The following is a 24,274-nucleotide window of genomic DNA, read 5'->3' on the forward strand; positions in this document are numbered from 1 at the left end:
GAACAACCAACGCATGCTAAATATCTCTCCTAATCCTCTGCTCTGATTGGTTAAACCCCCTGTCCTCGTGCGTCTGCTCTATTGCAATGTACGGGGGGGGGGGGGGGGGGGGGGGGGGCAAATCAGCGCGAGCCCGGCCCATAAACGGCTGGGGTTGCACCGCACCCCCTCACATCCCAACCCCCGGCGGAGAGCGCGCGCTGTGGGAATAGAGAGAGCGAGAGCGAGAGAGAGAGAGAGAGAGAGAGCACTCTTCTACCTGTCGTGTGCGCGACACAACTCGCAGCAATGCGCGCGGACCGGCGCCGATTCTTCTCTCCGTTTTGCAGAGCGATCAGATAGAGAGAGATAAAGAGAAACAGACAGACAGAGAGAGAGAGAGTCTGGAGAAGCGAGCATGGACTACCTTCATCATCTCCTCCTCTTCGTCCTCTTCCTCACCGTCACCTGTGAAGTTTCCTCACCTGCGCGCGTGCTGTGGCTCGGGAGCGTTCTGCAGGCAGGTGGCACGCGCAAGTTCTTTCCTTGCATCACGATTCAGAATTGTTCAGATCTGGTGCATGCGATTCGTTTCGGATTTACACATCTCATGCAGACTTTGATACTCTGATGCTCTCAGAAATGAAGGTCTAGAGGAGGTGCTTTCGGTGGTTAATGGTTCTAGAAGTTTTTCACAGAACCCTTTTAAGGGGTTCCTGAAACCGAAGAACCGTTGACGTTGGCACATTTAACCTCGTTCTGAGAGTGAAGTGCATCTCTCTCTCTCTCTCTCTCTCTCTCTCTCTCTCTCTCTCTCTCTCTCTCTCTGCATGTTTTTATATCTTAGTGGGGACCAGATGTCCCCAACAGTATAGGAATATCTGATTTTGAGCTTGTCCCTGAAAACTACAGTATATATATATATATATATATATATATATGTGTGTGTGTGTGTGTGTGTGTGTGTGTGTTATAAAAACTACCGTGTGTGTTCACAGACTCTGCAGCTGTGCTTGTCCATGTCATCAGTCTCGGCTTCATCCAGCGGTGGCCTCAATCACGGTCAGTGTTTCACCGTTTTGTTTTTATTTGCTCATTACCTGCACGCTGCATGTGATTTTACTGTGTTTATAGCTCTGAGGAACCCGTGTTGCGTTGGGTTCGTCCCTGCGCTTCATTCATTCACTGGTCTCCTCAGCAGAACTCTGTGCCATGTTTTGGGAGAGTCGGGATCCTCCCCCCTCCTGGAGATCAGACCTGCTCAGCATTTGCTCGCCCTGTAATTTTCTTGTAGAGTCTTGTAGAGTCTGTAAAAGTTGAAGGTGTAATGCTTTTACACCTCGACACGTCCACGTGGCTTCGGCGGTGCATGAGACGGGATGACGTGCCACGTTTCGGATGGAATGTGTGTGTGGGAAATAAAAGTATGCGCGTGGGGATCGAGTCGGTTCGTCTGCGGTCGCTCTAGACCTGGCCGTGACCTGACGAGCTCGCTCAGTACGTGTTAGGACGGAAAAAAATCACGCAAACGCGAAATAAATCCTGTCTTATTTATGTAAGGAATAAAAGACGGGACGTGCTGTGATAGGGAAATAATCAACGATAATGGATTCTGATTGGTTGGAAGCCGTCGATGAATCTTTTTAGAACCGCAGCTCCGTTTCTATAGTAACCGCTCATTCACAGGGCCTTACGCTGATCGATACGGTGAAGTTTTCTGTAAATGTAGCGTTTATGGAAGGAGTTTCTAGTGTCAGCGCTTCGTAACAGTCAGACGTAAAGCTGTAACTTTGGAGGTTACGCTTCTTTGCGGTTTCTCTGTAACAAAAGAACACAAGCTGCGTTAATATTTTGTCTTCGAGACAGAGAAGAAAGAGAGGCTGGTGAGGGAAAGACCCTTTATAGCTGCTATAATGTACGTGACTGACTTGTTCCAGGAACATTAAATGTAGCAATAAAAGGATAAAAAGTACGACGTGTTGTTCTTTAATAAATAAAACCACGTAACTGGCAAATTGCCGTGGTTATAAGAGGAACAAAACACTCGGAGGTGTTCCTCAAGGTTCCATCTTTGGTCCGCTTACGTTTCTGGGATTTGAGATCATAAATGTTGATGATATGTTTCCTCCTCCTCTTCCTCCTCCCAGATTACATGTTCATCACCCCGGTGGAGGTCGACTCTCAGGGAAGTTACGTCACTCACAACTTGTCGAGGTCGAGGCACCGGAGCCGGAGGTCGATAGAAGACGGTGGAGATCGTGTGCACTACCAGCTCTCTGCTTTTGGGAAGGAGTTACACTTAGAGCTGCGGCCCGCTGGCGTGATCGCCGAGGAGTTTACGGTACAGACGCTGAGCGAGGGCGGAGTCAGGGTCACGCACATCGACCCCGACGTACGGAACTGTCTCTATCAGGGCAGCGTGAGGAACCACACAGGTTCTACTGCAGCTGTTTCCACCTGCACGGGACTGGTGAGTCACAACACCTCATCAGATTATACTCATTGCACACTACTGCTTCTTACTGTGTGTGTGTGTGTGTGTGTGTGTGTGTGTGTGTGTGTGTGTGTGTGTGTGTTTATACTGTGTGTTTGGCAGTGTGTACTTATACAGTACACTGTGTGTATATGGCAGTGTATTTATACTGTGTGTGTGTGGATGGCAGTGTGTATTACTGTGTTCATTTATACTGTGTTTCTATTGCTGTGTACATTTGAATAGTGTGTGTGTGTGTGTGTGTGTGTGTGTGTGTGTGTGTGTGTGTGTGTATGGCATTTATACTGTGTGTCTATGCCAGTATGTATTACTGTGTGTGTGTATTTATACTGTGTGTACATGACAAGGAGTATTACTGTGTGTGTGGCAGTGTGTGTGTGTCTGTGGCAGTGTGTATTACTCTGAGTGTGTGTGTGTGTATTTAGACTGTGTGTCTATAGCAGTGTGTATTACTATGGGTGTGTGTTTGTACTGTGAATGTGTTCGTACTATGTGTGTCTATGGCATACTATGGTATATTGTTGAGTGTGTATGCCGTTGTGTCGATGAGTGTGTATAATATTGCATGGGTGTCGCAGGGTGTATTTATATTGTGTGTGTCTGTGGCAGTGTATTACTGTGTACATGTTCATACTGTGTGTGTGTCAGTGTGTGTTTATATTGTGCGTCGGTGGCAGCGTGTATTACCGCGTGTGTGTTTATATTGTGTGTCAGTGGCAGCGTGTATTACTGCGTGTGTGTTTATATTGTGCGTCAGTGGCAGCGTGTATTACCGCGTGTGTGTTTATATTGTGTGTCAGTGGCAGCGTGTATTACTGCGTGTGTGTTTATATTGTGTGTCAGTGGCAGCGTGTATTACTGCGTGTGTGTTTATATTGTGTGTCAGTGGCAGCGTGTATTACTGCGTGTGTGTTTATATTGTGTGTCAGTGGCAGCGTGTATTACCGCGTGTGTGTTTATATTGTGTGTCAGTGGCAGCGTGTATTACCGCGTGTGTGTTTATATTGTGCGTCGGTGGCAGCGTGTATTACCGCGTGTGTGTTTATATTGTGTGTCGGTGGCAGCGTGTATTACTGCGTGTGTGTTTATATTGTGCGTCGGTGGCAGCGTGTATTACCGCGTGTGTGTTTATATTGTGAGTCGGTGGCAGCGTGTATTACTGCGTGTGTGTTTATATTGTGTGTCAGTGGCAGCGTGTATTACCGCGTGTGTGTTTATATTGTGTGTCGGTGGCAGCGTGTATTACTGCGTGTGTGTTTATATTGTGTGTCGGTGGCAGCGTGTATTACCGCGTGTGTGTTTATATTGTGCGTCGGTGGCAGCGTGTATTACCGCGTGTGTGTTTATATTGTGTGTCAGTGGCAGCGTGTATTACTGCGTGTGTGTTTATATTGTGTGTCAGTGGCAGCGTGTATTACCGCGCGTGTGTTTATATTGTGCGTCAGTGGCAGCGTGTATTACTGCGTGTGTGTTTATATTGTGTGTCAGTGGCAGCGTGTATTACCGCGTGTGTGTTTATATTGTGCGTCGGTGGCAGCGTGTATTACCGCGTGTGTGTTTATATTGTGTGTCAGTGGCAGCGTGTATTACCGCGTGTGTGTTTATATTGTGTGTCAGTGGCAGCGTGTATTACTGCGTGTGTGTTTATATTGTGTGTCAGTGGCAGCGTGTATTACCGCGCGTGTGTTTATATTGTGCGTCAGTGGCAGCGTGTATTACCGCGTGTGTGTTTATATTGTGCGTCGGTGGCAGCGTGTATTACTGCGTGTGTGTTTATATTGTGCGTCGGTGGCAGCGTGTATTACCGCGTGTGTGTTTATTTTATAGTGTGTTTATTTACACTGTGTGTGTGTGTGAGTATCAGTGTGTATTATTGTGCATGTGTAATTATACTGTATGTGTATAAATTTATACTGTGTGTTTTTATTGTGTGTGTGTACAGCAGTGTGTATGGCGGAGAGAGAGACAGACAGAAATAACAAGAGACACAGAGGCAGAGACAGAGACACAGACAGGCAGGGAGAGAGAAAGACAGACAGGGAGAGACGGACAGGGAGAGACAGACAGAGTCCAGAGGCTTTTTCTTTTCTTCATGCACTTAGAACACTGATGTGAAAGGACACTCGGACAGTGAAGTGTGTGTGTGTGTGTGGGAAGGATGTAGATCAAAGACTCCTCTAACTCTATTCACATGCACTTGTTGTTTCGCTGTCACACTCACTCACACACACACACACTCACTCACACACACACACACACACACACACACACACACACACACATAGTGGTACAGGATTAAAGAAGCTCTCTCTCTCTCTCTCTTTTTCTCACCCGTCTGTCTGTGTCTCACTCATAGGTTGTCTTTACCCATCTCTCCTCATCACTCTGTCTGCCTCTCTCTTATCAGTCTCTCTCACTGTATATCTCTCTCTCTCTCTCATTTATTTGTCTGGCTCTCTGTGTCCCTCTGTTACCCATCTCTCTCCTTGGTTCTGCCTTACCTCTCTCTCTCTCTCTCTCTCTCTCTCTCTCTCTCTCTCTCTCTCTCTCTCTGTCCACGTCTATTTCCTTCATTACCTTCTTTTTGTCTCTAGTAGGGCCGGGCGATATATCGATACTGTGGTAAAAGATTAAGCGATACACTTTTCTGAGATATTGTTGGTATGGTGATGTATTTTTTTACGCTTTCAATAATTACAAATAAAATGGTACTAAATGGATGCTTTTATGTTGGTTTGATGTGTTTGGTATCACACAGGCCAAATTCCCTCAGTCATTCATAACGACGGGTAAGAGCGAGGAATGTAGCTGTGATGTGCGGCAAAAGGTTGTTGAGCTTCACACAATGGGGCGTGTCTATAAGAAAACAGCACAAGCGTTGAAAACGCCCATTTCCACCATCAGGGCGATAATTAAGAAGTTCCAGTCCACTGGAAATGTTATGAATCCACCTGGAATTGGACGTGTGTCTGTATCGTCTCAACGCACTGTGAAGAGGACGGTTCGAGTGGATAAAACATCTCCGAGGATCACAGCTGGAGAACTGCAGAAGTTAGTTGAGTCTTGGGGTCAGAAAGTCTCCAGAACTACAATCTGAAGTCACCGACATCACCACAAGCTGTTTGGAAGAGTTTCGAGAAAAAAGCCTCTACTCTCATCCAAAAACAAACTCGAGCGTCTTCAGTGTGCAGACACTACTGGAACTTCAAATGGGATCGGGTTCTACGGTCAGATGAAACCGGAACAGAGCTTTTTGGTAATAAACACAGAGGAGGTTTTGGAGCACACAGAGAGGTAGCCGTATGGAAAAGTACCTCATGCCCACGGTTAAATATGGAGGAGGATCTTTAATGTTTTGGGCTGTTTTTCTGACAGAGGACCTGGACATTTTGTTAGGATACATGGCATCATGGACTCCATCAAACCTGACTGCCTCTGCCAGAAAACTTAAAACGCAGCAGGACGATGATCCAAAACATCATCAACATCAACACAGAAATGGTTTACTGACCACAACATCAAGGTCCTGCCCTGACCATCCCAGTCCCCTGACCTGAACCCCATAGAAAACCTGTGGGGTGAACTGAAGAGGAGAGTCCACCAGCGTGGACCTCAAAATCTGAAGGATCTGGAGAGATTCTGTATGGAGGAACACTCTCAGATCCCTCACCATGTATTCTCCAACCTCATCAGCGTTATAGGAGAAGACTCAGAGCTGTTGTCTTGGCGAAGGGAGCTAGCACCAAGAATTGACTGAAAGGCTGGCAGTAATTTTTACACACCTATATTTCACAAAGATATTTTTTGGATAAACCGGTGTTTTGTTTGTAATTGTTTGATATTCGTGAGAGTATTTTTGTGAATTTTTTTAAACAAAAGATCAAAAGGTTAAAAACCATAAAGACAAATTTTTCACAGCCTTCTTTGCTCATATTTACAAAGGGTGCCAATAGTAGTGGAGGGCTCTGTAGGTTTTTGCCACCCCATTTCTCTCATCCACTTTCCCATGCTCTTCCCTCTCTTACTTTCCTGCACCTCTCTCTCTCTCTCGGTGTCTGAGATTGTGGATTAAGTACAAACGAGGCGTTATTCCCTCCCCCCGGGACTGTGAGCGGTGACGAAGACAAGAAGACGAGTGCAAGAGGACGAGAGTTTTTGTGTCGAGGGATTTTAACGTGAAGGCGTCAGAACTCGGCTCGGTTCACGCTCCACACTCTGAACAACGCTCTACGAGTTTTAGTTTTACCGAGCAGCACTAATCTGTATCTTTACCCTTCTGTTAGAAGGAAAAAAGTCAGGAGTAAACACTGTGCTGTTATAGTAAATGAACCAACAGTGGGGTGGTGTGAAGAGTTACTGTCTCCACATTCCTCTTATACCACAATTATAATGAACTTTTTTTTTCAATGTATCCATTTATAGTTACATTAAACGTTGTAGAACATCCATGAAACAAGTTCGTTCCTGTTCTCACGTCCGTTATAGCAGCTATAAACGGTCACCATGTTACACAGCATGTCATGTTCCACGGGGAAACCACAAAGAAGCGTAAACTCCCCTGGAATAAAAGATGTCGGAAAACTTAAAGTTACAAAGCACCGACACTGGAGACTCCTTCCATAAATGTTACTGCATGTAAACACACTTCTCCTTTACAGAAAACATCACCATATCGATTCAATCCGTTTATGTGGAGCGTCCGGCGTACACGTCAAGGCGAACGAGCTGTTGCTATGGAAACGAGAACACGCGCGTTAATGTAAACATAGAGTGACGTATCGTGATGGTATTATAATCACGATATCGATATTACTTCACCTTACTGTCCAGCTTTAACGCACAGTATCGTATTATTATTATTATTATTATTATTATTATTATTATTATTATTGTGAATCAGAAAGCAGGATTTGATCGACAGGTTAATAAAGGTACGTTTCCATGACGTGAGGCTCGAGAGTTAATATATGGGGAATTTATCTGGGCGTAATAATAATAATCCGAAGAGCGGCAGAAGCCGAAACGTCCTGACTCGGAGACGCGGGACGGCAGATGGAGGTGGATTTTGTTGTTGAAGTGGAGAGCAGGCTTGCAGGAGCCTGTAGATCAGGAGCAGGAGGATTTGCTTTGTAAATCCTTCGTTATTTAAAGACGAGTTTTTAATTACGCCTCAGCGGAGTACGCCGCTTGTTTTGGCTCTTGACTCTGACAGCAGGATGAAACCTGGATTGAAAGGTGGATTTTTTTTGTTCCTCTTTCACCCGGCAAAAAAAAAAAAAATAATAATGCAAACAAACCCCAAAACCAAACAAACTGAACCCCTCCTCCTCCGTGTTGCACAAGCGTGTCAAGTGTGTGTCTTGCTCTTTCCTGCCCCGGGGTCGGCAAAAATCGAACTTTCAGGTCAGATTTCTCTCTTTTCTTTTCTTTTTTCCCCTTCTTCTTTTTTTTTTTCATCATTTGTTTCAGCGAAACTCGGCTTTGAACTTTCATGCTTCGGTTCACCAGGTGACAGGTTCGGTCCCGCCTTCCCGCTCGAATCGGCCAATCCTGCATGCACAGGCGAGTTTTGACAGGCTGGGAAAAGAACAGCCATCCCGAGACTCTCCGAGTCCACAGACAGACATTCTGGACGCTCTCTGTTCCCGGTTTAATTCTCTCTTTATCGATCGATCCTTAAACGATAAAACGTGCACCTTTCCTCGTAGCGAACGAGTAAAAGAATCCTACAACCTCCAGTTTAGGACTTAAACCGAAGAAGCGACCGTTAATTGCTTTGTCTACGAAGACGTTCCTGTCTGTTTAACGTTTCTGGAAGGAGTCTCCGGTGTCAGCTGTCGCCGTAGCTTTCCGACAGCTTCGGGAATGTGGGTTTACGAGGAGTTTACTCTTAACTACGTGACGCGCTGCATTCTTCCGTCCCGTCAACTTCGAGAAAGTGTCCGATCAAATAAAGCGACAAAACGATTAGAGGAAAAACAAGAGAAAAAAAAACAAAACACGTTACAATAACCTGGTTTCAGAGATTTAGTATATTTAGCTGAAGCACCTTTTTTATGTTATTATAGCGCCATCTTGAGTCGGCGATATTTTATCACGCTTTCTTACAAAAACGTTCCAGACCCGTCAGATTGCGAGGGCATCTCGTGTGCACAGCCTGCTTCGGGTCAGCACACAGATTTTTAGTTGGATTCGGGTCTGGGCTCGGGCTTCTTTTGGTTAAGACGTTCCTTTGTTGATTTGGACGCATGCTTCGGGTCATTGTCGTGCTGAAAGGTGAAATTCCTTTTCATCTTCAGCTTGCTAGCAGACATCTGCAGGTTTTTCATTAAATCGACTGGTAAAAGCTCCAGTTCTGGTGGAAGGAAAGCAGCCGTTAAGCACGATCCCGCCACCACCGTGCTTCACCGTAGGTACGGTGATCTTTTAGTGATGTACTATTTCTTGCACCAAACAAAGCTTTTGGAAATATGGACTTATTATACCTTTTGGAATTGTCCTCATCAGACTGTAACACGTTCTGCCACACGGTTTGTGGTGATTTAGTCGGGCTTGGATGTCGTTCGTGAGAAAGGGCTTCCGTCTAGACGCCCTACCCCAAAGCCCAGACATGTGAAGAACATTAGAGATCGTTGTCACGTGCAGAGAGTAATCAGTACTCGTCAGATGTTCCTGCAGCTCCTTTAATGTTTCCGTCGGTCTCTCAGAAGCCTCCCTGGTACGTTTGTGCCTTGTCCTTTTGTACATTTCGGAGGGACGTGCTGTTCTTGGTGATGTCACCGTAGTGCTCCGTTTTCTCCATTTGTTGATCGTGGTGTTCCATGGTACGTCTAATGTTTTGGGAGTTCTTTTATACACCTCTTCTGAGCGATATCTCGCAGCAGGTGAGATACCGTACATGCGTCGTAAGCTCTTTGAAGACCACGGCTTCGGCACTCGGATCAAACCAAGATGTGAAGGAGATCCTACAGAAACAGCTGGTCTTCATTTGGGGTTAATCGGAATCATTTCATTGATGACAGCTGTATTACTGATGATTACTTTTTTGAAGTTTGAATGCGATTGGTTCATTCTGAACACAGCCACGCCCCCTAGTTATAAAAGGGTGTGACACTTAGGCATGAGGGCTATTGTTAACTTTTTGATTTTTCCCATAAAATGTGTCTGATTGTTTTTCACCTAATTTTTATATATATATTTTGTTATGGACGTCCCCTGACCCGTCTCTCACCTCCTGGCTGTGTGTGTGTGTGTGTGTGGGAGAATGTATGAGGTGTGGACAGAAGTGTGTGTGTGTGTGTGTGTGTGTGTGTGTGTGTGTGTTTGTGTGTTGTCTCTGTAGCACTTCAGCTGTGTTTATCCAGCGTGGGATCGGCCGCTTCAGGCCGACGTGTTAACGTGTGGGATTCCACTTAAGGCCAGTTATGTGATGTTGCCTCCCACTGGGTCTGTCAGTGTGTGTGTGTGTGTGTGTGTGTGAGTGTGTGAAAGAGAGAGAGAGAGAGAGAGAGCTAATCGACACAGACAGACATCTGGGCTGTTTCAGGATAACAACATATGCTGACCGCGTCGACGAGACGATTCCACACGGACGGCTCGCTCTCGTGACGTTCGGACGGCTCTGACCGACTTTATGAGCCGAGACGCGGTGTTAATGTTTCTCCACACTGCAGAACTCGTAAAAGTTCAGTTAGCGGTTGATGCTAAGTGTAATTACAGTGCGGTTTTAGTCAAACAGAGTCTTTTCTTTTTAATCTCACAACACGCCTGAGAGAAATGTCAACGTTCTTGACTTTTTGCCAATTCTATACGTTCAGTACGTGAAGCTCCACCTCCAGGAAGTAAGATCGGCCCTGCTTCCTGTAGTGGAAGTGCGCCAAATGTTCCCGAGTTCCTATAAAGGTTCCTCTACTTGATATACTCATTAAATGTCACATAAAAAAAATGATTACGCTTATGTCTACAAGATCAGTGCTTCTTGATTTCTTCTGCATCTATATGTGTGTCACAGTTAAATGTGAATGTCGAAGACATGTTGAAGAAAAAGAACAGATCTCGGAAGGAAGTAGCGGAGATCCTTGGTGCCTCTAGTACACTTAGCTTGCTTTGCTAATCTAATCTGAAACCCAAGCTAGCTCGAAGCCAAGCGCATGACATGTAAATCAAACGTAAATACATTTTAAACAAAAATGCTTATCCAGAAGTGACATGCGTAAGCTAACAGTCGATAGGCGCCATCAGGAGACGAGCTACGAGCGACTTGTCACTTGATAGCGTGCTGACGTAGTGTTGGATTTTCGAATTTTGCCTACCGGTGAACATATTGACACCCAGATGTGATTGAACGCAGCACACGCCTCCGCAAACCCGTCCTGCATCCTGAAACGTATCCCCGAGTGCCTTTAAACTGTTCAGACCGAGCCGAACACGTCACCAGAGACTCGCAGGTAGAGCAGAGGCTGTCTGTACATCTGTCCCCGTCCTCGAGTACGTCTCTGACAGGCTCCTTTGTAGCTACAAATAGCCCTCTCATAACTCTCAGGCCCTGGTGGAGCGTTAATTCTTCGGGGGCCGTTCCCCGGTGGATTGTGGTGTGACAGTGATGTAGTGGCTGCTGGAGAAAACGCCAGAGCGGTAGAGCAGCACAGCGAGGCTTTATTTCAGATCCCCAAATCGCCTCCTGTCACGGGGCATCGTGCTGCGCCTCTCAGAGCTTCGGTGACTAATGAGCATCTGAGGAACTGATGTATGAGGCATAACACGCGTCTCGAGACCCTTCTGTGATCCCACGAGACGTTTCGTGATCCTGCGTTTCTGTGTTACGGCACGATTTCTAAGGGGGAACAGAACCGGTTAAATAAGGACATGATGATGTCATCGAGATCTCAGGCTTCACGCACTGTAGAGTTTAAACTTCGTTTTTTGTCAGTAGGCTAGCGTGAAGTTTTTATAATGTTTCTATACAGTATAACTCATTTAAAGGAAAGAAGTGCCGCCGTGTTTAAGTGTTTTGCTCTGTTCATGCTGTGAGCGGCCATTTTGATTTGACGTCAGTCGCCGATTGATTTCTTTTTTCTGGTTTTTCTCCACAGTCGGATGTCGGAAATTACGACCTTCAGCCGAATGCAGCGTTACTTTCATGTGAGCGGTCAGATATGAAGCTCGCGGGACAAAGAAACACCACGTTTATTAACACGAGCGCGGCACCGTGTGACGCGTTTACGGCACTCATCGTTAGTAACCGCCTGCTCAGGGTCACGGTGGTTTAAATCGCACTACTAGCCTGTTTATATTTTGGAAAATAGAACCGAATCCATCTGTTGGAATATATCGTGGGCAGGTACAAGCAAAAATAACTAAATGAGGGGCATTAAAAGCACATCTCTAGTTTAATATTATAAACTGGAGTGATGTAGCTGAGGTCGAGGAACACCACTATGACGCGTCCATGACACTCGCGGACACTGAGCCGGGAAACGGACGCTGTGAAATCAGCTTTCCAGCGCTCTCCCTTTTCACCCCGCTATTTAAGGGTTTGTAATTCGGAAATCCACGGCTTCCTAACCCTGTAGGGTTTTCCTCTGGCGCACGTCGCCGATCCCACCCTGCAGGAAAAGCATCACAGGCCGAGTACTCGATTTCTCAGATAATCAAAAAAATAAAAACGTTTTTATCCATGACGTTTCCAGGCCCACCTTTACTCTTTTATCCCAAAGAGAATATGAAACGGGTGCGTACGGCTCGAAAGACCATTTCATAAACGACCGTCTAAAAATGTCACGTTTCGAGCCGAAACGTGAAACTCGGCTCACGGAAAGTAAAGGCACCCTCGAAAGATCCGTCGTACTTGATAAAGAGAACCAGACGAATCCGCTATGGATTAAAGCCATTCGTTTTTTCGCCGCCGTTCCGTAAACGTATTACCCGGGCTGTACTAGACTTCGCTCAGCGACTTCATTTCATCTGTTTATAGTTACATTAGACCGTCTTCTCACTTACGTTACAGAACCTCAATTATAAATTCTCATCGCATCAAAGCCAGTAAAAGTGTAGCATCTATTCTACAATCCTCCAACTGGTCCATACGGACCATCCCGATGGAAATGGAGCTCCGTAATTTCAGGGATCTCCCCAGTACATCCAGGTGGGAGTGATGGAACATCCCAAACACCATCTTTCCTTTTCATTTACAAACACCAGCCATTTCAAAGCGCTCTTATTATTATTTTTTTTTTACATCCGCGAACGGCATTAAAGGCTTGTTAAAAGGAGTCCCCGATGACCCACGATGCTCGTCTCCCACGCTGAACGTCGCTGTGGTCAGACGCTGCTGCAATCCAGATGTGTTTAAAAGCTTGATAATAAGCAGCCTCTGGTTTCTCGCCGCTCTCTCCTCGGCCTCTAACAGCATGTAAGCACTTACTAATTTAGAATATAATATCACGTTTGCGAGTCCTGAAAGCAGGCGGAGTTTACATCGTAAAAGCATGCTCATCATGATTTTTTTTTTCCCCCCACCATACGAGCGCCAAAGACACGCATGGTCAGAACTGGTGATGCTGTGTAGTCAGAGAGAGACCACATGAAAACTAAAACACGGTGGTTTGGGTTTCCACAGCGTCTCCCAAAGTCAGACTGAGGACTAATCGCGGCTTCCATACGGAGCGCGTCTGATGTCGGTGGGTTTTTTGGTGAAATTAAAACCTGGTGTTAAATACGAGTCGACCCCCGACGACTCTGTCATCTGAACCGGCCGTACACGTGTACCTGTGAAGGGAAAACTCGACTCAGACGTCTGCCACTTCGGTGTGAACCCACATGAACGACTACAATTTACTCCGGAATTATCGTACCACTCGCCCCCCCGTGTTTTGATCCCTGGTTACGAAGTTTGTACTTGAAACGTCCTCTATAGAAATGAGTTCTCGCGAACACGATACGACATAATGACACGTTTCCTAGCTTTTGTGCGTCGTAAAGTTCGAGGAAGATCAATAAGACGGAAAAAAAAAACCCCTTCGGTCGAAGGTGTGCTTGAAGTCAATTTTTCTAACGACGAACATTTCCAACTGTTTACTGGTGAAAAAAGACACGCTTTTACACGTAGATGATTACAGCGTAACTCACGGGAACCTGAAACGGATCGGATGTCCTCGTGAAATCTGTGTATTTAGGTTTGTTTTCTTTGATCGATAGGCAGAAAGCCTAAACTAGAAGAGACAAGAAGACGTGTCTCAAATAGACAAAAAAAACAAACAAACCATGGACTTCACCGTTATTCGCCAAACAAAAAGTACGAATTCTGGATTCTGATTGGTCAAACAGGTGGCGGAAATCATGAAGGGTAACGTTTTCATTCTGACGCTAGCGGACGCGTAAGAATGTTCGTTATTTGACATCGTGGATACGTTCTCCAGCTCGCTTGTGTGGATTTCTCCTACGTCAGTGGCGTAGAGCGCTGCGGGGACGGGGTATCTTTGTAGGCCGACCCGGAAGTCAGCGTCACTCCGCTTCCCTCGACAAAAATCCAATAGGACGTTTCCATTGGCGTTTGGATCATCGCAGAAAATAAACTCTGTGACCAACAACAGTTTATGATTCTTATACGCTTTGTTCATCAAGATGCTCTTCACACACGAAGACAACTTTTATGGATTTCGAAGCCTAGCCGCCTTTTCCAAGAAAGCTTAATAAAATCACGAGTGAGGAATTACTGATGTATTTCATGTCGTAGAATAAAACGTGAAAATATCTTGAGCTTGTGTTAAACGCAGACCGCATTTCAGGCATTTAATGAAAAAACCCATGGACTTCGGGACCATGGAACCGGACGTGCTAGAATGCTAACAAGTTTCCGGGTTTTCGGACTCGTTCCTGCAGCACTCTCCATTGAACATAGCATTCCATAATTGTATTGTATGCTAACATGTGAAACATAAGGTACATTACTGCAAGTTCGCCAAATTAAACAGTATTTCTGATTAATGGTTAATGACTGATACTTAACAGACAGAAGAATTTGCTCTCTCTCTCGCTCTCTCTCTCTCTCTCTCACACACACACACACACACACACACACACACACAGAGAGAGACTATGGGAGACACAGTGTATAATTTTCCCAATTTAAATAACAGGGTCAGTCTTGGCTTTTGATGATAAATACACAGAAACTCCCTATTATTAGTGAATTGAAATTACAGTGGAGTTTTGCATGTAACTTTTATTCCCAACCAGTAAACCGTCCACCCAGGTTCTGGTTCTGCGGATTAAAATACAACAACCGTAACACAGAACCACGAACCAGCAGTGTGTGTACTTGTTTCTTGGTTTTGTAAAAAGCTCATTTATAATATCATTTACAATATTATTTCAGCTTATATTAGTCTAAACTGAACATTAGCTATAACTTTAGCTATAATGTTAGCTGTGATATTAGCTGTATAATGTTAGCTATAATGTTAGCTATAATGTTAGCTGTGATATTATTTGTATAATGTTAGCTATAATGTTAGCTGTGATATTATTTGTATAATGTTAGCTATAATGTTAGCTGTGATATTAGCTGTATGATGTTAGCTATAATGTTAGCTGTGATATTAGCTGTATAATGTTAGCTATAATGTTAGCTGTGATATTATTTGTATAATGTTAGCTATAATGTTAGCTGTGATATTATTTGTATAATGTTAGCTATAATGTTAGCTGTGATATTAGCTGTATGATGTTAGCTATAATGTTAGCTGTGATATTAGCTGTATAATGTTAGCTATAATGTTAGCTGTGATATTAGCTGTATAATGTTAGCTATAATGTTAGCTGTGATATTAGCTGTATAATGTTAGCTATAATGTTAGCTGTGATATTAGCTGTATAATGTTAGCTATAATGTTAGCTGTGATATTAGCTGTATAATGTTAGCTATAATGTTAGCTGTGATATTAGCTGTATAATGTTAGCTACAATGTTAGCTGTATGGTGAGGTATAACGTTAACTATGACGTTAGCTATAATGTTAGCTGTGATATTATTTGTATAATGTTAGCTATAATGTTAGCTGTGATATTATTTGTATAATGTTAGCTATAATGTTAGCTGTGATATTATTTGTATAATGTTAGCTATAATGTTAGCTGTGATATTAGCTGTATGATGTTAGCTATAATGTTAGCTGTGATATTAGCTGTATAATGTTAGCTATAATGTTAGCTGTGATATTAGCTGTATAATGTTAGCTATAATGTTAGCTGTGATATTAGCTGTATAATGTTAGCTATAATGTTAGCTGTGATATTAGCTGTATAATGTTAGCTATAATGTTAGCTGTGATATTAGCTGTATAATGTTAGCTATAATGTTAGCTGTGATATTAGCTGTATAATGTTAGCTACAATGTTAGCTGTATGGTGAGGTATAACGTTAACTATGACGTTAGCTATAATGTTAGCTGTGATATTATTTGTATAATGTTAGCTATAATGTTAGCTGTGATATTAGCTGTATGATGTTAGCTATAATGTTAGCTGTGATATTAGCTGTATAATGTTAGCTACAATGTTAGCTGTATGGTGAGGTATAACGTTAACTATGACGTTAGCTGTAATGTTAGCTATAAAGTTAGCTGTGATATTAGCTGAATGTGAGGTATAATGTGAGCGAAGATATTAGCGATAATGTTAGCTGTGATATTAGCTGTATAATGTGAGATATAAAGTTTGCGAAACAGTATAAGCTAACAGTCAACAGTAGCCGACCCATAACTCGTGTTTCAGGTTTAATATAGTACCTGTTAACTGTTTTTTGAAAGATCAGTTGTTTAGTTGACTTTTGCCACTTATTTGATCCAATTTTATTTAATTTTAAGTCCTTAACATTTACCCTAGCGGAGTTGATTTCTTTCTTTCTATTTATTAAAAAAAATGCTTAAGGTAGCTATGGGTAACGTGTGCTGAGGTAGATACGTGGCGTTGGAAACGTTTGAGACAGATCTTTTTCGATATTACAAAATATTTTAACTGCACATTAAGACGTTAAATTATTTGCATTAAATCACATGAATAAAGTTTCTATTGGCTGTCCGGCTGCAACATTCACACGCCCCTCCTTCAGCGCGCCGTCTCGGTTTGGATCAAATGACTATGTTGAGTTTTTGCTGTGCAGTCATGCAGTAAACGCGGCTGCTCATGTCCCCACCCTGAACATTTTGACGGGAGCTTCTGAAGCTCTGTGCCGTGTTAATTGCCCCGAGGGTGAGGTTGAAGAGGGTCTGTTGTCTTTTTGATCCAGTGACCCACGACTCCGTAACAATCTGCCATCGCTTGCGAGTGTTTTTAACAAACTGGGGTGTGTTTACTTTCCCACTTGAACCACCGTCATGGGCTGTTCATTCGGTAGTGATTGTTTTGGTGTCACTGATGAGTCCAGGCCATTTTTAAAAAAAAAAGATTTTTAATAACCAAAATAATGACGATGATAATAATAATCAACAAAATGACGAATGAAACGTAGAGTTTTTGTAACATCTGAGAACGCTCTTCGAAACGGGGGAAACCAATGGGAAACAGGTTACCATGACAATCCTCCTGTAAACAGTCTTACAGGTGGGGGTAGGGGTGGGTGCGGGGTGATGTGATTGGTTATCGATATATTTTTTTTTTAAAAATCATTATTTTTAGCTGTCAATCAGCCCTAGTTACTAGTGAAGCAAGTTTTCAGACCAGCAGAAACGTGTGGTGATGTGATTTAACGCCGCAAACGCATTCGGCAGATTTTTCCCGATTGATTGAACCGATTTGGCCTCATTATGTTTTTTCTTTGACTTTACGGACGCATGACTTGCTTTGTTAGCCGTCTAAGTAAGGAATGCCTGGAATGACCCTCCCTCTTTTGATCTTTACGTCTGGACTCTGATCGGCATTTTCGTGTTTTGACTGAGCTCTAATGCGAGGTCTGGTCTGAAAGAAAACAATTTCCCTCAGGGATCAATAAAACTCTCTCTCTCTCTCTCTCTATCTACAGTCAGGTCTGATCTGTATTTTTTTCTCTCCATTCTCTACAGCCGGGTCTGATCTGTATTGTATTTCTCTCTGTTCTCTACACTCGGGTCTGATCTGTATTTTATTTCTCTCTGTTCTCTACACTCGGGTCTGATCTGTATTATATTTCTCTCCGTTCTCTACAGTCAGGTCTGATCTGTATTGTATTTCTCTCCGTTCTCTACACTCAGGTCTGATCTCTAATGTATTTCTCTCTGTTCTCCACACTCAGGTCTGATCTGTATTGTATTTCTCTCCGTTCTCTACAGCCGGGTCTGATCTGTATTTTATTTCTCTCTGTTCTCTATAGTCAGGTCTGATCCGGATGTCGAGTGAGGAGTTCTTCATCACCCCTCTACCCAATCATTTGGCATTGGAGCACAACTACAGCGCCCCTGCCGGACACCATCCACACGTCATTTACAAACGCTCAGCAGAACGGCGCGTCCACGGGGACAGAACACATAGATCAGACCAACATCACCACCATCACCATCGCCATCGTCATGACTACCAGCACGGGAGGTTTCAGAGGCAACACTTCTGTGGGCGCCGCAAGCAATGTATGTAAGGACACTTTCTCCTTTTTCTATTTTGCTCCAGCTGCAGAAGGAATCGCTAACATCTTTGTCTAGCTAAGAGAATGTACTGTTGTTGAGTACAGAGTGATACGAGATCAGACTCCTGGTTCAGGAATATTGAGGTGAAAAAAAAACTGTTAGGCCAAACGTGATGGAAGTTTGAGTACCTGTTTAGCTGTGCACTGGAGATACAAGGCTAAACATGTTATCAAAGCTGATCTCACCCCAAATCATCTTTATTACATCACTACTACATCACTGGGAAAGTATCCTGTCTGCCTACCTGTCTGTCTGCCTGCCCGCCTGTCTGTCTGTCCACCTGTCTGTCCGTCTGCCAGTCTGTCACTTTTCTCTCTCTAACTTTGCTACTCTGTCTGTTTGACTGTCTGTCTATGTGCCTGTGTTTGTCTGTCTGTCTGATTGTCTGTCTGCTGACTTTCTCTCTCGTCTGTCTGCATCTGGTTGTACACTCTATGGCTGCCCTTATAACATTCCACTGTTCAACCGGTCTGTCTCTTTGTCTGTCTGCCTGTCTGTCTGCCTGTCTGTCTGCCTGTCTGCCTGTCTGTCTGCCTGTCTGTCCATGTCAGACCTCCATTAGTCTCACAGGTAATGGAGCAGACGCTGGACACTAAAGGCGTGTTTGAAGTCACTGTGAATTCAGGGTAGAACTTTATAATCAGCATGTCTGTGATGGCGTTCAGTCGACCCAGTCAACGTTATGAGACTTAAAAACGTATTTCCACTTATCTGAGGATCTTCAGCACTTCTACTCAGTGGGACGGTCTCCTCATTCAGTAGATGAATCAACGACTGAAAGGAAACAGCTGCTGAAGTGGATATTTCCTAAAGTGAATATTTCCTGTTTGCTCGATCCGCCACTGAGCAGCGGAGTTCCTTTTCTCTGTCTGTCTGCGTCTCTATATTATATATTAGGATATTTAGCTACATATCTCTCTGTCTGTCTCTCTATCTGTCTGTCTGTCCATGTCTCTCTATTAGTCTATGTTTGTCTTTCTGTCTATCTGCTAAGCTACTTTTCTCTTTTTGGAATTGTCTGTTCATCTTTCTATCCGTATTGCTGTCTATATCAGTCATTCTTCCTGTGTGTGTATCTGTCTGTCTTTCTATATCTGTCTGTCTGCCTTTGTGGGTCTCCCTGTGTCTGTCTGCCTCGAGCTGTCCGTTTTTCTCTCTGTCTCTCTGTCTGTCTTTCTCTGTGTGTCTGCCTGTCTATCTCCATCTATCTGTCACTTTTCTCTTTTTGGCATTGTCTCCTTCTTTCTCTCTCTCTCTCTCTCTCTCTCTCTCTCTCTCTCTCTCTCTCTATCTGTCTGTCTCTTTCCTTAAATCAGATTGTCTCTCGCTCTATCTATTTATCTCTCTCTCTCTCTCTCTCTCTGTCTTTCCCGGAGTACAGACACTCCTAAGCCCCCTGCAGAGGATCACTTCGTAATGCCTGACGAGTTTGAGTCTGCGGGTCGTGTAAAACGATCACTGATCTCATCTAATAAAGTCGGAGCTCTGAATGTGGAAACTCTGGTGGTGGCTGACAGGAAGATGGTGGAGACACACGGACAGGAAAACGTCACCACCTACATCCTCACCATCATGAACATGGTGAGAGGAGACCAGCCTTCATCTCCATCTCTCCTTCTCTCTCTCTCTCTCTCTCACACACACACACACACACAGGAATGAAGATGTTGTGTAAAGCCTGTGTGTGTGTGTGTGTGTGTGTGTGTGTGTGTGTGTGTGTATCTTAATCAGGTCTCCAGCCTGTTTAAAGACGGCACCATCGGGACAGATATCAACATTGTGGTGGTCAGCCTTCTCCTGCTCGAGCAAGAGCCAGTAAGATGGAGTTCAATAGAGTTTTTGTGTTTGTGACGATGGAAGATCGTCTTCTTTTAATCGAATCTCGCACAGATCTGTGGCTTGGTGAAAAAAACGCAGCGTGCGGATCTGCTGGTAGCTTCACGGTTCCGCAGTAAAAAGAATTGTTTTTTATTTTGTGCAGATTAAAGATAAGTACTCCAGAAAAGCGTCTGTATTTTTACTTCTCTGCTGTTTGTGCTATAAACAGTCTGTCTGTCTGTATATGTCTTTCTCCCTCTGTCTGTCTCTTTGCCTGTCTGTCTGTCTATATATATCGGGCTCCCTCTGTCTGTCTGTCTGTCTCTTTGCCTGTCTGTCTGTCTGTCTCTTTGTCTGTCTCTTTGCCTGTCTGTCTGTCTATGTCTTTCTCCCTCTGTCTGTCTCTTTGCCTGTCTGTCTGTCTGTCTGTATATGTCTTTCTCCCTCTGTCTGTCTCTTTGCCTGTCTGTCTGTCTATATATATCGGGCTCCCTCTGTCTGTCTGTCTGTCTCTTTGCCTGTCTGTCTGTCTGTCTCTTTGTCTGTCTCTTTGCCTGTCTGTCTGTCTGTCTCTTTGCCTGTCTGTCTGTCTGTATTTGTCGTCTCCCTCTGTCTGTCTCTTTGCCCATTTATCTGTCTGTCTATTTACGTCGGTCTCCCTCTGTCTGTCTCTTTGCCTGTCTGTCTGTCTGTATATGTCGGTCTCTCTCTGTTCTCTGTCTGTCTCTTTGCCTGTCTGTCTGTATATGTCGGTCTCTCTCTGTCTGTCTCTTTGCCCGTCTGTCTGTCTCTTTGTCTGTCTGTATATGTCGGTCTCCCTCTGTCTGTCTCCTTGCCTTTCTCCCTCTGTCTGTCTCTTTGCCTGTCTGTCTGTCTGTCTGTCTGTCTGTATATGTCGGTCTCTCTCTGTTCTCTGTCTGTCTCTTTGCCTGTCTGTCTGTCTGTCTGTCTGTATATGTCGGTCTCTCTCTGTCTGTCTCTTTGCCCGTCTGTCTGTCTCTTTGTCTGTCTGTATATGTCGGTCTCTCTCTCTGTGTTTCTGTCTTCCTGTCTCCCTCTGTCTCTTTGCCTGTCTGTCTCTTTGACCCCCTCTGTCTGTCTCCCTTACAGAACACAAATATTTGAAAGGTTTTGTTTAAAATGCGCTGTTATATCGATGTTTCTGCAAAAAAAATATCAGCTTTTCAAAAATCATCACAGATGCTTAATTATAATAAGCTCCGCCTTGTTTCCTGCTTTTAGAGGAAAATTCCTTTGCTCTTGATGATAAAATTCTTTTTATAGTCATTACAAAAACTGAAGAAAAAAACCCCTGAAAGGGTTAATGAAGCTTTTTCATCTTTCTGTTTTATTCACTAATCTCCATCTAATCTCCATTTAATCTCCATCATTCTCTCTCTCTCTCTCTCTCTCTCTCTGTGTGGTTTAGCTGGGTCTCTCCATCTCTCACCACGCGGATCAGACCCTGAACAGTTTCTGTCAGTGGCAGTCGGGGCTGATGGGTAAAAATGGCAAGAGACACGATCATGCCGTTCTCCTCACAGGCCTCGATATCTGCTCTTGGAAGAATGAACCATGTGACACGCTGGGTAAACCGTTAGGAACACAAACTAACACACCATTTATACCACAAAGCCAATCAGTCTGACTCCGCCCCTGTCTCCACCCTGTAGGTTTCGCCCCAATCAGTGGGATGTGCAGTAAATATCGTAGCTGCACCATAAACGAAGACACCGGGCTGGGCCTCGCCTTCACCATCGCACATGAGTCAGGGCACAAGTACGTTTACACACACACACACACACACACACACACACAGACAGAGTACTAATAAAGGGGTGTGGCTTATGTCTGAGTCTTCTAGTAAGTGGGAAGACATGGCCTCTGTGAGAGTCCTAGTAAAGGGGGTGTGGCCTCTGTGCCTGAGTTGTAGTAAAGGGGGTGTGGCCTCTGTGCTGGAGAATCCTAGTAAATGGGGAGTGGCCTCTGTATGAGTTCTAGTAAGGGGTGTGGCCTCTGTGCCTGAGTGTCATGGTAAAGGCGGTGTAGCCACTGTGCCTGAGAATCTTAGTAAAGAGGCGTGGCTTTCATTTTGGCAAATAAGAAAAATAACACATCACAAGTAGATTAAATGAGTCTGAATCAGATTTAAATAAAAAACACCACCACATAAAATCTCTTAGATTAGACACACGGGCTGCCGAATGCATCCAGAACCGTATGAACACATGCATCATTACCTCATCATCCTCACACTGGAGAGTAAAGCTACGGCAGCACCGCAGGCTTCAGGCTTCTGTTTGTGTGTATGCGTCTCCAGTGAGATGATAGGAAGTGTGTATCTGACAGGAGATTACCGATTCGTTGCTTTTTTCCCCTCGGAGGTTGTCAGGAGCTCAGAGCGAACTGCTACTGAGGTCCATCACTCCGTGCTGCTGGCGTAATCGCGTCGCTCTGATAAAAGGAGTTGTTTTAGGAATGTCTAGAATAGCTTCAGGGCAAAAATGAAAGTCCATCATCTTAAAACTGTTTCTCGCTGACAAGCTGAGCTGACGTGATTTCATATTTCACTTGTTACGGGCTTGCAGGTGTAACATGAGGAGGTACACTTGGGGAAGAATGTAGTTTAGCAAAACACGAGGATGAACACAAGGATGGACCCATGTACACTGATACTGGATGTTATTTATTTTACTGTTGCGTAATGAAAGGGAATGAAATCGATTTCATAAAATATGGAGCGCCTCAGGGGCGGGTTATGGGTCCGATTACATTCCAGAAAGATGTTTTATTTTTCTCTCACATTTCCAGTAACGTTCATTCACTTGTGCTTTTCATTTCTCTCCAGTAGCTGTTTTATTCTTTATCCAGGTTCACTGTGCGCTACATTATTTATTCAAAAGGATCAAAATGAAAGAGGAAAAAAAAGTGTGTATCTGTCTCACCTGATCTCTCGCTCCGGCTCAGTTTCGGGATGATCCACGACGGAGAGGGAAACCCCTGCAGGAAGGCGGAGGGGAACATCATGTCTCCGACTCTGGCGGGGAATAACGGCGTGTTCTCCTGGTCGTCCTGCAGTCGCCAGTACCTCAACCGCTTCCTTGGGTAAAAGTGACGTTCCACACACACACACACACACACACACACACACACAAATGAACACAAGAAGAGGTTATGTTATGCGTCTGTATGTGTGTGTTGTTCACAGCACTGCTCAGGCCTCGTGTTTGGTGGACGAACCGAAGCTGATTGGTCAGTATAAATACCCCGAGCAGCTCCCGGGGCAGATCTACGACGCCGACACGCAGTGCAAGTGGCAGTTCGGCTCCAAGGCCAAGACCTGCAGACTCGACTTCATCAAGGTAGCATCTGAAACATAACGGCGTGTCAGTAATGTACAGCCAAGACGTCTGTCGTCCTTTGTTACCCTATCAGCTCGATTTGCAGAGTTTTATTTAAAAACGCGCTGGGTGAAATCATCTCTCTCGCTGTAGTCTCGCTAACGGCGGCGGCGTTCGTCGTCCTCATGGCTAACACGCACTTCGATCCGTGCTCGGAGCCAAAATCCCAGCGACGGCTCCCACGTAGCGGGCCAACAGAGGACCCCGCTGGCTTCCTCCATCACACGATTCACACATTCACATGTAAATGTCGAGTGGTTTAACACTGAGGCGCTGTGTAAAGTCTTGGGAAGCGGATCGGCGCGGGTTATTTTGCAGGATTAGCCGCTACGCTACAGCCTCTTTCTTTCAAGGCCTTTGTGTGGTGTTTTTTTCGGAAGCCGACTTCCCAGGAAAGCAGCTGTACATCTTAATTTAGTGGGATTGTGGCCGGTGATGCCCAGCCGTATTGTTTTCTTTTTCCCGCAGAGTTGAGTGTCCTCGTCACGTAGCGGCCGGGGGAGTAATTAGCGATGCTAACAACACTGGATTAGCGTGTGTGGGATGGTTTCGGGATGCTAGGAACGTTTACACGGACACTTTCTTTCTTCCTGTTATGGAAGAAAGATGTGATTTAGATAAACGAATGACAATTTATTCGCTTCTAGTGTCTACATTTGAACTAAAAAACTGCAGGTGCAGTTTTTGATGACTTGGATTTGCCTCTTTCTTAGAAGATATTCAATCTCAGAGCTCTTTTGGTTAAAAAAAAACAACAAAAACTTTTCTCTTTTTCAGCCAAAATGGCATCCCTGACAAATAGCGTGAACTGATGTTAACGATGTGTTTAAGTAACGTTAGCTGCGTCGATAAACGTGATATACGAGAGCACTGACCAAAACGTGTAATGTGCTAATGTAAGATATAGGAAAGGGGCGGAGCTTCCAG

The 24,274-nt window shown here is 44.4% G+C and overlaps 1 protein-coding gene across 1 annotated transcript in view; it reads left to right on the forward strand.

The window, feature by feature from the left end:
* The first annotated feature begins 207 nt into the window (after nt 1–207).
* adamts18 (ADAM metallopeptidase with thrombospondin type 1 motif, 18) overlaps nt 208–24,274 on the forward strand; it is a 48,269-nt gene continuing 24,202 nt past the window's right edge. The window contains exons 1-10 of the mRNA XM_053676660.1: nt 208–499; nt 978–1,041; nt 2,127–2,449; nt 17,819–18,071; nt 19,510–19,709; nt 19,860–19,943; nt 21,376–21,535; nt 21,620–21,725; nt 22,914–23,051; nt 23,155–23,308. Coding sequence (XP_053532635.1) covers nt 398–499; nt 978–1,041; nt 2,127–2,449; nt 17,819–18,071; nt 19,510–19,709; nt 19,860–19,943; nt 21,376–21,535; nt 21,620–21,725; nt 22,914–23,051; nt 23,155–23,308 — 1,584 coding nt within the window. The 5' untranslated portion in view covers nt 208–397. The remainder of the gene's footprint in view (nt 500–977; nt 1,042–2,126; nt 2,450–17,818; nt 18,072–19,509; nt 19,710–19,859; nt 19,944–21,375; nt 21,536–21,619; nt 21,726–22,913; nt 23,052–23,154; nt 23,309–24,274) is intronic.

This window comes from Ictalurus punctatus, chromosome 27, assembly GCF_001660625.3.
Source record: "Ictalurus punctatus breed USDA103 chromosome 27, Coco_2.0, whole genome shotgun sequence".
Lineage (NCBI taxonomy): Eukaryota > Metazoa > Chordata > Actinopteri > Siluriformes > Ictaluridae > Ictalurus > Ictalurus punctatus.